The 12740-nt window shown below is 46.8% G+C and overlaps 1 protein-coding gene across 3 annotated transcripts in view; it reads left to right on the forward strand.

Annotated features, from left to right (window-relative positions):
• UBR2 (ubiquitin protein ligase E3 component n-recognin 2) overlaps positions 1 to 12740 on the forward strand; it is a 1248744-nt gene that overhangs the window by 1155709 nt on the left and 80295 nt on the right. For all 3 annotated transcript variants that reach the window (XM_069233963.1, XM_069233965.1, XM_069233964.1), the window contains exon 43: positions 9293 to 9349. In XM_069233963.1, the coding sequence (XP_069090064.1) occupies positions 9293 to 9349 (57 nt within the window). The remainder of the gene's footprint in view (positions 1 to 9292; positions 9350 to 12740) is intronic.

Raw genomic sequence — 12740 nt, forward strand, 5'->3', positions numbered from 1 at the left:
CTTAAGTTCCAGGAACTTAGAACCTTGTGTACAGCTATGAAACTCAAGACAGGTAGCAACCCTACCAAATCCATACTCTTAGAGATGCTCAACAGGATGACATTCAGAACCCTGATGGGGGAGAGAGCTTAGATGAAGAGGGTGAACCATCAGTGCTGGACAAAGAAGTACCTGGTACCTCATATGGCCTCACTGGTCAGCACCTTCAGGATTTTGAAGACATCCTTGGACCTGCAGGGGCAGTACTGGTAATGCAAAGGTGGGTTATAGTAGTAGACCCATTTTTCTCCCCTTGGGGTAGTTAAAAGTGTTTCTAGGAGGAGTAGACCCTCCTCATCCTCACATTCCTTTGCCTTAGCATCTTCTGGGTCCATTCACTCTAGCTCAGAAGAGGAATCATTAGTCAGGGGACTCAGCTTGCTGAAATTTGAGAACGCAAATCTCAAATTAAAAAAGTAGACGCTACCTCTTTAGAGAGAGGCCTTAGAAATGGAAAGAAAGAATTTGTGGTTAGAACCACATGGTGGCAGCATTAAAGAGTCCAATGTCAGGAAAGACCACTTTGATTCTAGGAATCTCAGCAGGATAGTTTCCCCTTATAAATCTGGGGATGACATCCACAAATGGGTAGCTGCACTAGAGAAGGCCCGTAAAGTCTAGAAGGTTGCCCAGAGGCAGTGGGCAGGTATCCTGTGGCTCTCCTTTGCAGACAAAGGCAGTGACAAACTTTTGGCAGTTAGAGAAGAGGATGCAGACAACTACCAAGTCTTGAAAGAGGCTCTGATTGATGGGTTTGGGCTTACTACTGAGGAATTCAGGATTAAGTTCATGGACACTCAGGAGGAGTCCTCTCAAGACTGGGTAGGTTGTGTGTACTCTGCAGTGAAAGCTCTGGAAAGCTGGTTACGTGGTAGTAATTTACAGGGCTATGAAGAGCTGTACAATTTGATCATGAGAGAGCACATCCTTAATAACTGTGTGTCTGAGAAACTGCACCAATACCTGGTGGACTCTGATCTGACCTCTCACCAAGAATTGGGAAAAAAGGTAGACAAATGGGTTCACACCAGGGTGAGTGAGAAAGCTCGTAGTGGGGGTGACCTGAAGAAAAACAAACCTTTTAAGTCCCAGGAGAAGGATAGGAACAAACCTAAAGAAAATAAGAATGAGTCTTCTTCAGGTTCAGAAAACTCTTCTGGGTGTGGGCCCAAATCCTCCTCTTCTTCTAATAAGAAACCCTGGTGCTTTCTTTGTAAAGAAAAAGTCCTTAGGACAGGTGATAGCAACTGTCCTAAGAAAAGCACCAAGAGTACTACTACTCTCCCTAGTGCCACTAGCAATAGCACTGGTAGTAATATCACAACCAAGGGTGTAGCTGTGCCTACCTTGCATACTGCAGTGGACTCTAGCCTAGTCAGGGAAATCACTGAGGCTGTCCTGATATCAGAGGGTGGCATTGACCTTGCCACTCTGCCTGCCTGGCCTCCTAATATGAGGAAATCCAAGCAGCATCACCTCATTACTGGTATTGAGACAAACACTTACAGGGACACAGGTGCAAGTGTCACCATGGTAACTGAAAAACTGGTGTCACCTGAGCAAATTCTACTTGGACAAAATTACCAAGTGACCAACGCTAATAACATCACTAAGTGCCACCCTATGGAAGTTGTTAATTTTGGGTGGGTTGGAGGGAAGGGTACAGACCTTAAAAAAGTTGTAGTGTCCTCATCTACTCCTGTAGAGTGTCTTATGGGCAATGGTTTCGAGACTTTAGCCTGGGCTCAAGTTGAGTTACAGGCCATAAAGCAGTGCTGGGCATCCCCGAGAGTCTATTTGTGGCAACTAGGGCACAGGTCAGGAAACAAGGAGCACTGGAGCTTCGAACAATGGCCCAGCCAGCTCCCAAGAAGAGAGGTAGGAAGGGTAAAAGGTTACCCTCTACCCAGATCTATCTCCTCAGAGAGATGATCTTTCCCCTTGTTAGGAACCTGCCCCAGAGGAGCTTGTGCCTGACACCGCAGAGCCCTTGGGTACAGGGGGACCCTCAAGGGAGGAACTGAGTCTTAAGCAGAAATCCTGCTCCTCTCTTGAAGGCCTCAGACAGCAAGCTTTTTGCAGAAGATGCACGGGATGTCATTGGATCCCACTGGATCTACTTGGAGAATGGTCTTCTTTACTCTGAGGATAGGGACCCCACGCCTGGTGCTACCAAGAGGTTAGTCATACCTCAGAAGATTAGGGAGTTCCTATTGACCCTGGCACATGACATTTCCCTTGCAGGACATCTTGGGCAAAATGTTGTCACTCCTGTTTCACCTTCCAAGCCAGTGGCAAGACACGTGGCAGGTACTACAAAGGCCCCTTTAATCTCACTGCCTGTGGTTGGGGTTCCCTTTGAGAGGTTAGGGATTGACATTGTTGGTCCCCTTGGCCCTCCTACAGCCTCTGGGAACAGAGTTTTTCTGGTGGTGGTGGACCATGCCACCAGTAACCCAGAAGCCATCCCCTTAGGACCACTACCACTCCTGCAGTGTCCAAGGCCATCCTGGGAATCTTTCCCAGGGTAGGCTTCCATAGGATGTAGTATCCAACAGAGATGCAAACTTCATGTCTGGATAACTCAAATCACTGTGGAAGTAATGTGGTGTAACCTACAAATTCACCACTCCCTATCATCGACAATAAATGGGTTGGTTGAAAGATTCAACAAAACCCTTAAAAGTATGATCATGGGACTCTCTGAAAAACTCAGAAGGAGATGGGATGTCCTACTACCTCGCCTTCTTTTGGCTTATTTAGAGGTTCCACAGAAGGGAGTGCGTTACAGCACATTTGAGCTTTTGTTTGGGCATCCAGTTAGGGGTCCTCTGCCTTGTGAAGGAGGGATAGGAGCAACCTCTCAAACCCCACCAAACAAGACATTGTGGGCTATGTACTAGGCCTACGGTCACGAAAGGCTGAGAATATGAAGAAGGCCCCCGAAAACCTGGAGGCAAGCCAAGAGCTGCAAAAGCAATGGCATGACCAAAAGGCTGTGCTGACAGTTTACCGGCCAGGACAATAAGTGTGGGTTTTGGAGCCTTTTGCCCCAAGAGTACTCCAGAACAAATGGAGTGGCCCCCACACAATTGTGGAGAAGAAAGGTGAGGTCACTTATTTGGTTGACCTGGGTACTCCTAGACGCCCCCAAAGGGTGCTTCATGTGAACCGCCTAACACCTTATTTTGACAGGGCTGACATGAGCTTGCTCATGGTGACTAATGAGAGGAGGCCTCTTTTTGCATGGTTAGCCCCCATCTTTTTGCTTGATGTTGATGTGTCCTAGAGGTTGTAGTCCCCAGGGCCCCTGCTAACTAGGTTCCCTGGGCCAGACCTTTTTCCCTAAATCTGTTGTGATGTTTGGCACAATTGGATACACAATTAAATGTCACTGTAAGTCCCTAGTAAATGGGTACACCTGTACCCAGGGAATGGGATATAGGCCCCTGAGAGCAGCAGCACTGATTGTGCCACCGTTTATGGCCCTGCATCCAGATGCACCCAGCACTGCCACTGCAGGCTGATTGTTATTGTGCAAACCTAAAAAGACAAATTTGACATGGCACACTCCTTGTGTTCCCTGCCCACCCGACACTGCATATGTTATGGTTAAGTCACCCCGCTGGCAGGCCTTTCAGCCCTAAGTCAGGGGGCACCATACTATATGTGAGGGCTTAGTTGCATGAGCAATATGCCCCCACTTTATCCTTGCCAAACCTGGGACATAGTGAGTGAACAAAGCAGCCATTTTTAGTACATGTACTGGGCACTGGTCAAACACGAGTTTCCCAGCTACATGATGGCCACTCTGCACCCTGGGTTGTTTGGTATCAAACAGCTCAGGATGATAAATCCAAACTGGTGCCAGTATTGGATTTATCCCTAAATGTACTGAGGGGACACCTTAGAGGTGCCCCCTGCAAAATCTAACCTAACTGGTATGGTTGCTGACTGGTTCTATCCATCATTCCACCTCCAGACAGCCAATTTACAAACTTTGGGGGAGAGCCCTGTCTCTCTGGTTTGTGAGACAATACCCTTCCTGGGTGGAAGAGCTAACACCCCTCCCTCAAGAATGTGCATTCCCCTGGCAGTGAGATTTCAAGGGCAGTAGCCCTTTGAACTCGAGCCCCCAGGCTTGCTGCTAGCGCAGATGACTTCCCCTTTTGCCAACCCGCACTTTTGGCAGGAGCTAAGGCGGGAAACCATACAAAGGGTAGGAAGAGGGGTCTCACTGAGTGTGCACCACCCCTAGGGGCTTGCAGGCGAAGTGGACCCTCCATTTCATTTTCCTCTATGTTGGATAGCAGGAAAATAGCCACTGAGGTTTAGGGTATTGACCCTTCCCACAGGCAGTGGTCACTGTAGTGGGTGTAGTGACCCAGGGGTAAGTGTCCCATTGGACACTACCAGGTCCCCCCTGAAACGCCAACTAAATTCAGTATTCAGTGGGCTCCCTAAACCAAGAAATCAGATTAATCGGAAAGAAAAGAAGACTGCACCCAAGAATCCAACAGCACGAGAACAGAGGACCTGCTACACCAGAATAGGCTCCAAGACCCCTGCTTGCTACATCAGAGTCCCGACAATCCCGCTGCGAAGGAGCTGACCACTGGACCGACCTCAAAAGACCCAGAGGACCTCCAGGCTTTGCACCACTCCCGAACAAATATAAACCAGCAAACTGTTGAGGGTCACTTCACCGACCGGCTGATATCTCCGCAACCGGAAGTCGCAGATGCAGCCGACGACACCTACAAGTGTGCCAAATTCGATGGCACTGTGCCCTCCTGTTGCCGAGTTGTGCCAATACCCCCGTTACTGGTAAGTGCACGTCGGACTACAGCAAGAACAGTTTTCCCAGAGCTGCAACTGGACCCAGGAGGAAGCCCTAGTCGAGGGATTTCAGGAACACACCGGACCTCCCACCAAGTCCTGCAAGGCCCCCAGGAGAAGACTTACCTCGAGCTCCAAATGGCTCCAGTGCGCACAGACTCCAAAACGTCCAACTTGCCCTGCATCTGGCCGCCCGAGCCCTGTATCGCGGAACCAGCTGTGTGCCACGGGTCCCTAACCCCTTGTGACCTCGATAGCACAAGGGGACCCAAAGGCACCACCTTTAAACCTGCAAACCACCTTCTTTTCCAGGTGGGCCCTCCATGTGGCCCTGTGCCAAGAGACTTTCCAGCACTGCTCCTGCTGGAACCGGCAGCCACCCGAGACTCTCCAGCTGGCATGGGATGCCCACCATCCTCATCGACCCTCCTGCAAAAGAAGAGACTGGTAACTCACCTGTGTGACTTTATATGCATTTGTATAGGTGGCCTTCCATTTTTTCCTATGGTACGTAATTACGCACAGAAAGTCTAACCTTATTAAAACTTTGCAGAATCATAACTCAAAAAGTACTTAACGTATCTTAACCATCTCGGTCTTAAAAATTATTTAAAAATCTGAATCATTTTCATAAATTTGGTCTTGAGTTATTCATTGAGTGTGTGTGTGGATGCATGATTGATACTGTGAGTACAACAAATGCTTAGGACATATCCTGGATTAGCTTAACTGCTCGACAAGCTACCTCATAAATTGGAGCATTAGGTGATCTGATTTTTTGCCTCTGGAAATCAATATGTGGTTGCCTGAACCCCCTGCACAGTGTGCCTAGTTTTGCACACTACATAGAGGGCCAGCCTCCTACAGAGGGGTATGAAGAATAGAGTTGCCCTGTCCCTGATATTCTCTCCCACAATCCTCTTGTTGGTTCAGTGGATGGGGTAGTCTTTGCTGATTGTTTCTATGAACAGCAACAAGTTAACTGCAGACAAGTTCTCATCCAGTTCGCTGAACTCTTTTCCCTGACTCCCAATCATACAACCTGGTGTGCTGATTATGTGGACACAGGTGATAGTCTTCCTGTTAAGAGTAAAATCTACAGGCAGCCTGACCATGTCAGAGATTGCATCAGGGCAGAAGTCCAAAAGATGCTTGAGTTGGGGGTTATTGAGCCTTCAGACAGCCCGTGGGCTAGTCCTGTAGTACTTGTGCCAAAGACTCATTCCCAGAGTGGAAAGAGACAGATGAGGTTTTGTGTAGACTACAGATGCCTCAATGCAGTCACTAAGGCTGATGCCCATTCTATACCCAGGGAAGGTGAGTCAGTAGATACTCTGGCTTCAGCCAAGTATCTCAGCAATTATAATTTGACTGGAGACTATTGGCTGATCAAATCAACTGATGCTGCTAAACCTAAAACAGCATTTTGCAATCCTGGTGGGCATTATCACTTCACTGTGATGCACTTTGGTTTGAAAAATGCACTTGCCACATTCCAGAGGTTGGTGAATCAAGTTCTGGCAGGCCTGGAAGACGTAACTGCAGCATATCCAGATGATATTGCTGTTTTTAGCTCCTCCTGGCAGGGTCACCTGGTCCACCTCAGGAGTGTACTTGGGGCCTTGAAAAAGGCAGGTTTCACTATCAAGGCAACCAAATGCCAGATAGGGCAGAGCAAAGTGGTTTACTTGGGCCACCTGGTAGGTGGATGCCAAGTTTAACCCTTACACAGTAAAATCTAAACCATTGTGGATTGGATTGCTCCAACTACTCAAACCGAGGTCACAGCTTTTCTGGTCCTGACTGGGTATTACAGGTGATTTGTAAAACAGTATGGCTCCATTGTGACCCCCTTAAATTATCTCACTTCTAAAAATATGCCTACACAGGTACAATAGACAGCAGAAAAAGGCCATGTGCCCAGCTCCAATTCTTAAAAACCCTGACTACTCGAAACAATTCATTGTTCAGACAGATGATTCAGAAATAGGAATAGGAGCAGTACTATCTCAACTTAATGAAGAGGGCCAGAATCAACCAGTAGCTTTTGTCAGCAGAAGGATGACCCCCAGAGAGAAACTTTGTTTAGCTATTGAGAGGAAGGCCTTTGCTGTGGTCTGGGTCCTGAAATAGTTCAGGTCATACCTGTTTGGCACTCTCTTCATTGTTCAGGCAGACCACAAGGCCCTCTAGTGGCATAAACAGACTAAGGCTGAAAATCCTAAACTTTTGAGGTGGTCCATTTCCTTACAGGGAATTGACTTTTCAGTGGAACACAGACCTGGGAGTAACCATGCCAATGCAGATGGATTTCCCATATATTTCCACTTGGAAAATGAAGACTCACCTGAGTAAGGCTAGACTTACCCTCTTTCGTTTGGGAGGCTGGTTATGTAGGAAAGTAGCATCTTTCTGGCATAGGTACCCCCACTTTTTGCCTGATGTCAGTATGTTTAAGCTGTAGTGCACTGGGATCCTGCTTATTAGGACCCCAGTGTCAGTGCTCTCTCCTCTAAATTTGGTTGTATGGTAACTTTAACACACCACAGTCGGCATACTGATGCACCCATCTAAGTCCATAGTATATGGTACTTCAGTACCCAGGGCATTAGTACACCAGGATCTCCCATGGGCTGCAGCATGTATTATGCCATCCATGGAAACACATGCAAACTGTGTTTGCAGACCTGCCAGTGCAGCCTGTGTGAAATGGTGCATGCACCTTTCACTTTAGATATAAAAATTGCCCTATGTCGCGGTCACTGCACTTGAACACTGTTAATCATCCCTATGGTAGGCCCTTCAGCCCAAGGGCAGGGCGCATGGTCCTGAGTGTGAGGGCACCCCTGCATGAGCAGTGGTGCCCCTACAAAGCCAGATTCCATTCCCTGGGCTTTGTTAGTGCGGGGAAGCCATTTTAGGGTGTGTAGTGGACCTACATAATGGCTTCACCGAACCCAGGCAAGTTTGATATTGAACAGGTTGGAAGCATCCAATTCCCCTGGTTCCAGTGTTAATTGCATGATAGTCTGTACTCTGGGGGCTCTCAGAGGATCCCCTCGATCTGCCTGTACAGCCTTGCTGCCGCTGACCCTGGAGACTGTCCTGCCATCCTGCTGATGAGGCTAACTCGATCAAGGGAAGGCAGAACAAAGGATTTCCTGTAGGAAAGAGGTGTGGCCATCTGTCCTCTTAAAATGGGTGTCTGTGACTGGGGTAGAGTGGCCTCTGAGCATCACCAGACTGCTTTGAAAGGGCACATTTGATGACCTTGCATAAACCAGTTTGCACCACTGCAGGAACCCCCGGTTCCCGCTCTGATGCAAAATCACTCAAACGACAGGGAAATGACCACCCCCTGTCCAGCTCCTCCCTAAGGAGGTGCACTGAGCTCTGCCAGGTCGTTGCTTGATTCTGTTATCTTGGAAATAAGTTGTGCAGAGGCCTCTGGGAGCATCTGACTGGTTAGGCCAGCTAGGTGACGTCCCTGACTTCCTCTGATTGGTGGGTCACCGCAGACAGTGTCCAACCCCATTTCTGGCTTACTTAATGGCTCCCCTGAGGGTGGGAGTCTAGATTTATGGAGCAAGACTCTACAAGGAACTCTCTGCAAGACACTTAGGCAAACCTGGCCTTCACAACAGCTGCTGGTCTGCCTTAGGTACTGGAAAAAGACTGTATCCAGTTGGGAGGGCTCCCACTACAACACTGTTTTTCCAGCTCCTGCTAGAATTCATCAACATCAGTGGCTGTGCATCCTCCAGGGTCACAAGGACTCTGTTTGCACCAGGAAGCAAAAAGGAACCTCCCTTGGAGAGAAAGAGTAACTCACCTGCATCAGCAAGCACCTCAGCATCATCGACCGGCTGGTGGATCCTGCTCTCTCACGGACATCGAAAGGCTCTGCAATATAGGTGGTGGCTCTTTGGCCCTCTCCAGATCCAACTTGTCATCTATCCAACTTGGGAGACTGTGGGTATTTGCTCACTTGCTAGTGCTAGACGGCAGCCTCTGGAAGCATAGCAGTCCTAGCAATATTTGAGTGTAGTATATCGATGTTAAATGTTTTCCACACTTTCATGAGCCTCCAGGATTGAGATTAGTGTCGAGAAGGGAGGACGTTACTTCAGGCCAGGGGGTCTTTCAGATCATCCAGTATGGGTACTCCCTCCTCTTCTCAAGGTCTCCAGAAAGCGAGCATGTCTTTTTCCTACCCCTAGGCCACATCTTGATGAGCTAGTTTTTTTATTTTTTTTATTTTTTATTTTGTTTTGTTTTTTAAATCAATGGGCTATAGAATATGTTCCTCAACTGTACATGTGCAAACTTTATTTACAGATGGCATTGTTTGAGTTTTTAATTTTTAGTAGTTGACTTGTGTGAATTAATGTGCAGTTTGCTTTCTCTGTTTTAGCTGGTGTAGCAACAAAGAAGTGAAGATGTACTTGCAAGGGGAAAGATCAGCAATAAGGTATTTATTTTGGCCATTTGTGGTACAGTTAACATTTTATGTACTTTGTGGAATGTCTTTTAAATTAAACTCTGTAGAAACTAGTAGACTGTGTGTGCAGTAAAGATCTAGTTCAACTAATTGAATACATTCCCTAACTATCCTAAAAGATGTGACAACGTAAGAAATGCTTTATTGTGTTGTCTACATATTTTGGTGGTGGTTAAGGGAAATATTGATTATGGGTGGAGCTAGATTAGTAAACATATAACATAGGACAGGTTTCTTTCCTTCTGTAATGTTTGAGAAGGAGGAAAACTTTAAAACTGAGAGCATTAAGAGGCTTTGTTTGGCAGCAACCTCTGACGTCATGTATATAGCGTGCACTACCACCCCACTCTGATGGCAGCTTCTAACTGCAGATTACTCACCTTGTGAATACTACCAAGCACCATACTGGATCCAGAGATATTTCTCAGCAGTGTTGCTGCACATCATGTAACTCAATGTCTACTCTGTTCTGCAACTGATGCAAGAGCCACATATAAGCACCAATCCTGCACACTAACATCCGTTCATTTCTTTCTGCACCTTCCAAAGCAGTTATGGTGCTAGCTCCATTTTGTCTTTGTCAGTTCTTAAGCCCATTTTCTTAAAAGAAAAATCCAGTGTGAAAAGGAAATGTCACTTCCTTAAACCACAGGCTTTTAAGCTTGTTGCAAGCAAATGTTTGTGACGGATCCCCACAAGATGCGTCTCTGCTGTCTAGGGTCAAGCTATGACTCCAGCTCATGTGGGGAATGTGCCTTGATGAATCAGAATCGAACCCGAGACCATGAACCTCGTCGAAACTCATGTAAAGGCCATTTGTGCTCGAAGTCCAGGAGGCTGCCCTGTCCCATTCTCGGTACCGGCGCCAAGACAAATCTCCTTCTCACTCCAAGACTTCTTCTAAGTCCAGATCTAAGACAAAATACAAGAAGTCGAAGCAGGCTTTGTCACAGCCTCACCACTCTCCCTATGAGTAGTTGCAAGTACAACAAGATGCTGTATAACCTCGCTCCCAGTCCCCTATCGATGAGCTGTTACGCAGCTGATTCTAGGCGCACCCCAAGTGCATGACAGTGGGCACATTTTCAGATTGGGATCTTTTTATCAATGAAGAAAAGAGTACATTCCACAGAATTAAATGTTGAAAGGGCAGTTAAGAATCTGCGTTTAGGTGGAGTATCCACCGCAAAGCGTATCACTGAAGGTAAGTAACATTTTCTTCTGATGCATGCTTTTAACCACTGATTTCCCACCTTTAGAACAGATACCATAGCAGTACCTCCTAAAGGTGGACGGTTTGGTGAGCGTACTGCAGAGCCCTGCAGAATAGAGCAGGTGAAGTGACCTTCAAACCACACCTAACTGTCAAGGCAGTAATGTTTTGTGAATGTATGCATCTATGCCCACATTGCAGCCTGGCAGATGTCTAGAACAAATAAACCTGCCACCAAAAGCTGTTGCAGCAGCTTAGCACTGTTGGAAAGTACCCACAGACGTTCAAAGGGCTGCTTCTTGGCCAGTGCATAGCAGATTTTAATACAGGAAATGTTGAGGTCAGATAATCAGTCATCTTCCCCACCACCTTCCCTTTCTTTGCCTCTAAGAAAACCACAAATTGGTGATCATCCACACAAAGGTCTTTTGTGTGGTGATGTAAAAGCTTAAATCCCTTTTTAGAGCAAGATAATGGAGCATGCCCTCCTCCTTTGAATCTTGAGGTGGCACAAAAAGCGCTAGCAGAGTAATTGTTTGGCCAGTGTGGAAGGGAGTCATGGCCTTCAGTAGGAAGACCACCTTAGTCCTCAGTGCCAGTTAGTCCCCTTAAGAAGGTGGTGTAAAACAGAGGGAATGAAAGCACCTGAACTTCATTCACAGGGTTTACAGATGCCATGGCAACATGGAAGACTTAAATAAAAAAAACATCTGTGCATGGGCTGTATGGGACATATACACATGAACCATCAAGGCCAGTTTCAGACTCCATTGGCTCGTAGCAAATGATTTGGGAGGAAACGCAAGTCAAACCTTTTATAAAACTTCTCAAATAGTGACTTAAAAAGCTTGTTTGTCATGTAAACTCAAAGTCCGAAATGGGAAACAAATTTGTGCCCACCATATGCCTTACTGGGCTAATGAATGAACAAAAGAACATCAGAAAGCCAAGCTTGTAAAGCAACAAATTTGTCTCAGTGCCCAGCTTAGATCCCCTTCATGGAAAGGTGTCTGGCAGCAAAGATGGCATCCTTCATCTTGGTCGGCAGGTCAAATGCATTAAGCTGTTATCGTTCAATCTTCACACATGGAGGTATAGATTATGGAGACTTTGGTACACAACCCTGCCTTTTTCGTGAGGCAAGAAGTCTGACCAAAGTACAAGCCTGATTTGCGGCTAAATCCACAGGAGCTCTGAATACCACAATATCTCCTGGCCCATCATAGGATGATAAGAATGTTGGGGCTGGGTCTCTTTTGATATTCCTTAGTACTCAAGGCAGGAGAGATAGCAGTAGAAATGCTTACAGGAGTCCTGTCTTTTTCCAGCCCGAATGCGATTCCTAAGAAGTGCTGTGGGAGAAATTCCAGTTCACATACATTTCTGACACTATGCGTTGTCAACAGTGGCAAATACATTTAGCCCAGCTGTACCCCACTACTCAAAGGCACCCCACATCACTTTGAGATGAAGATGCTACTCATGGTCCCCAGATAATGCCTGGTAAGTGTGTCCTCTTTGGAGACCCCCTGAGATGGTTGGTGACCAGGAAGATGTAATACTGGTTCAGCCATCTCTAAGGGCCTAACACCTCCCAACACATAATCCACTTTGCCCACCTTGGTGCAGTACCACATGGCAGTTGTGTTTTGCATGTTTGCCAATTGCAGCTGCCTACTGTGGAGATTAAGGTTTTCACAGCCAAGCAAATCATCCAAAGTTTCAGTAGATTTGTAAAGAGTTGCATTTCTGATGGAGACCTGAAGTCTCTGATAATCAACCACAGCTAAAATGTTCCCTGCCCAGTAGTGAACCGTCTGCCACCACAGTAAATTCTAAGCCATACCTCACACAATCTGGATGGAGTTGGAGAGGAATACTTGATGCTGTGTCTATTGGGAACTGAGGTTCCACTGCATTGCCTGCATATGCTTTCTGTCATTAGGAAGAGAAGGACCCACAGGATGCTTGAAAATTAAGAAATCTCAGAGCCATCCTCACAGAGGGTGTCAGTGCCATCCTCATAGAAATCCAGATATCTCATATAATTTTCTAGCTGCACTTAAGAAGGCAAGAAGGATTTTCCCTTGGAGGAGTGAATTAGTCACTTTCCTGCATTCGCAGCCATCTCAGTGACGATGACCAGCT

Source organism: Pleurodeles waltl, chromosome 5, assembly GCF_031143425.1.
Source record: "Pleurodeles waltl isolate 20211129_DDA chromosome 5, aPleWal1.hap1.20221129, whole genome shotgun sequence".
NCBI classification, from domain to species: Eukaryota; Metazoa; Chordata; class Amphibia; order Caudata; family Salamandridae; genus Pleurodeles; species Pleurodeles waltl.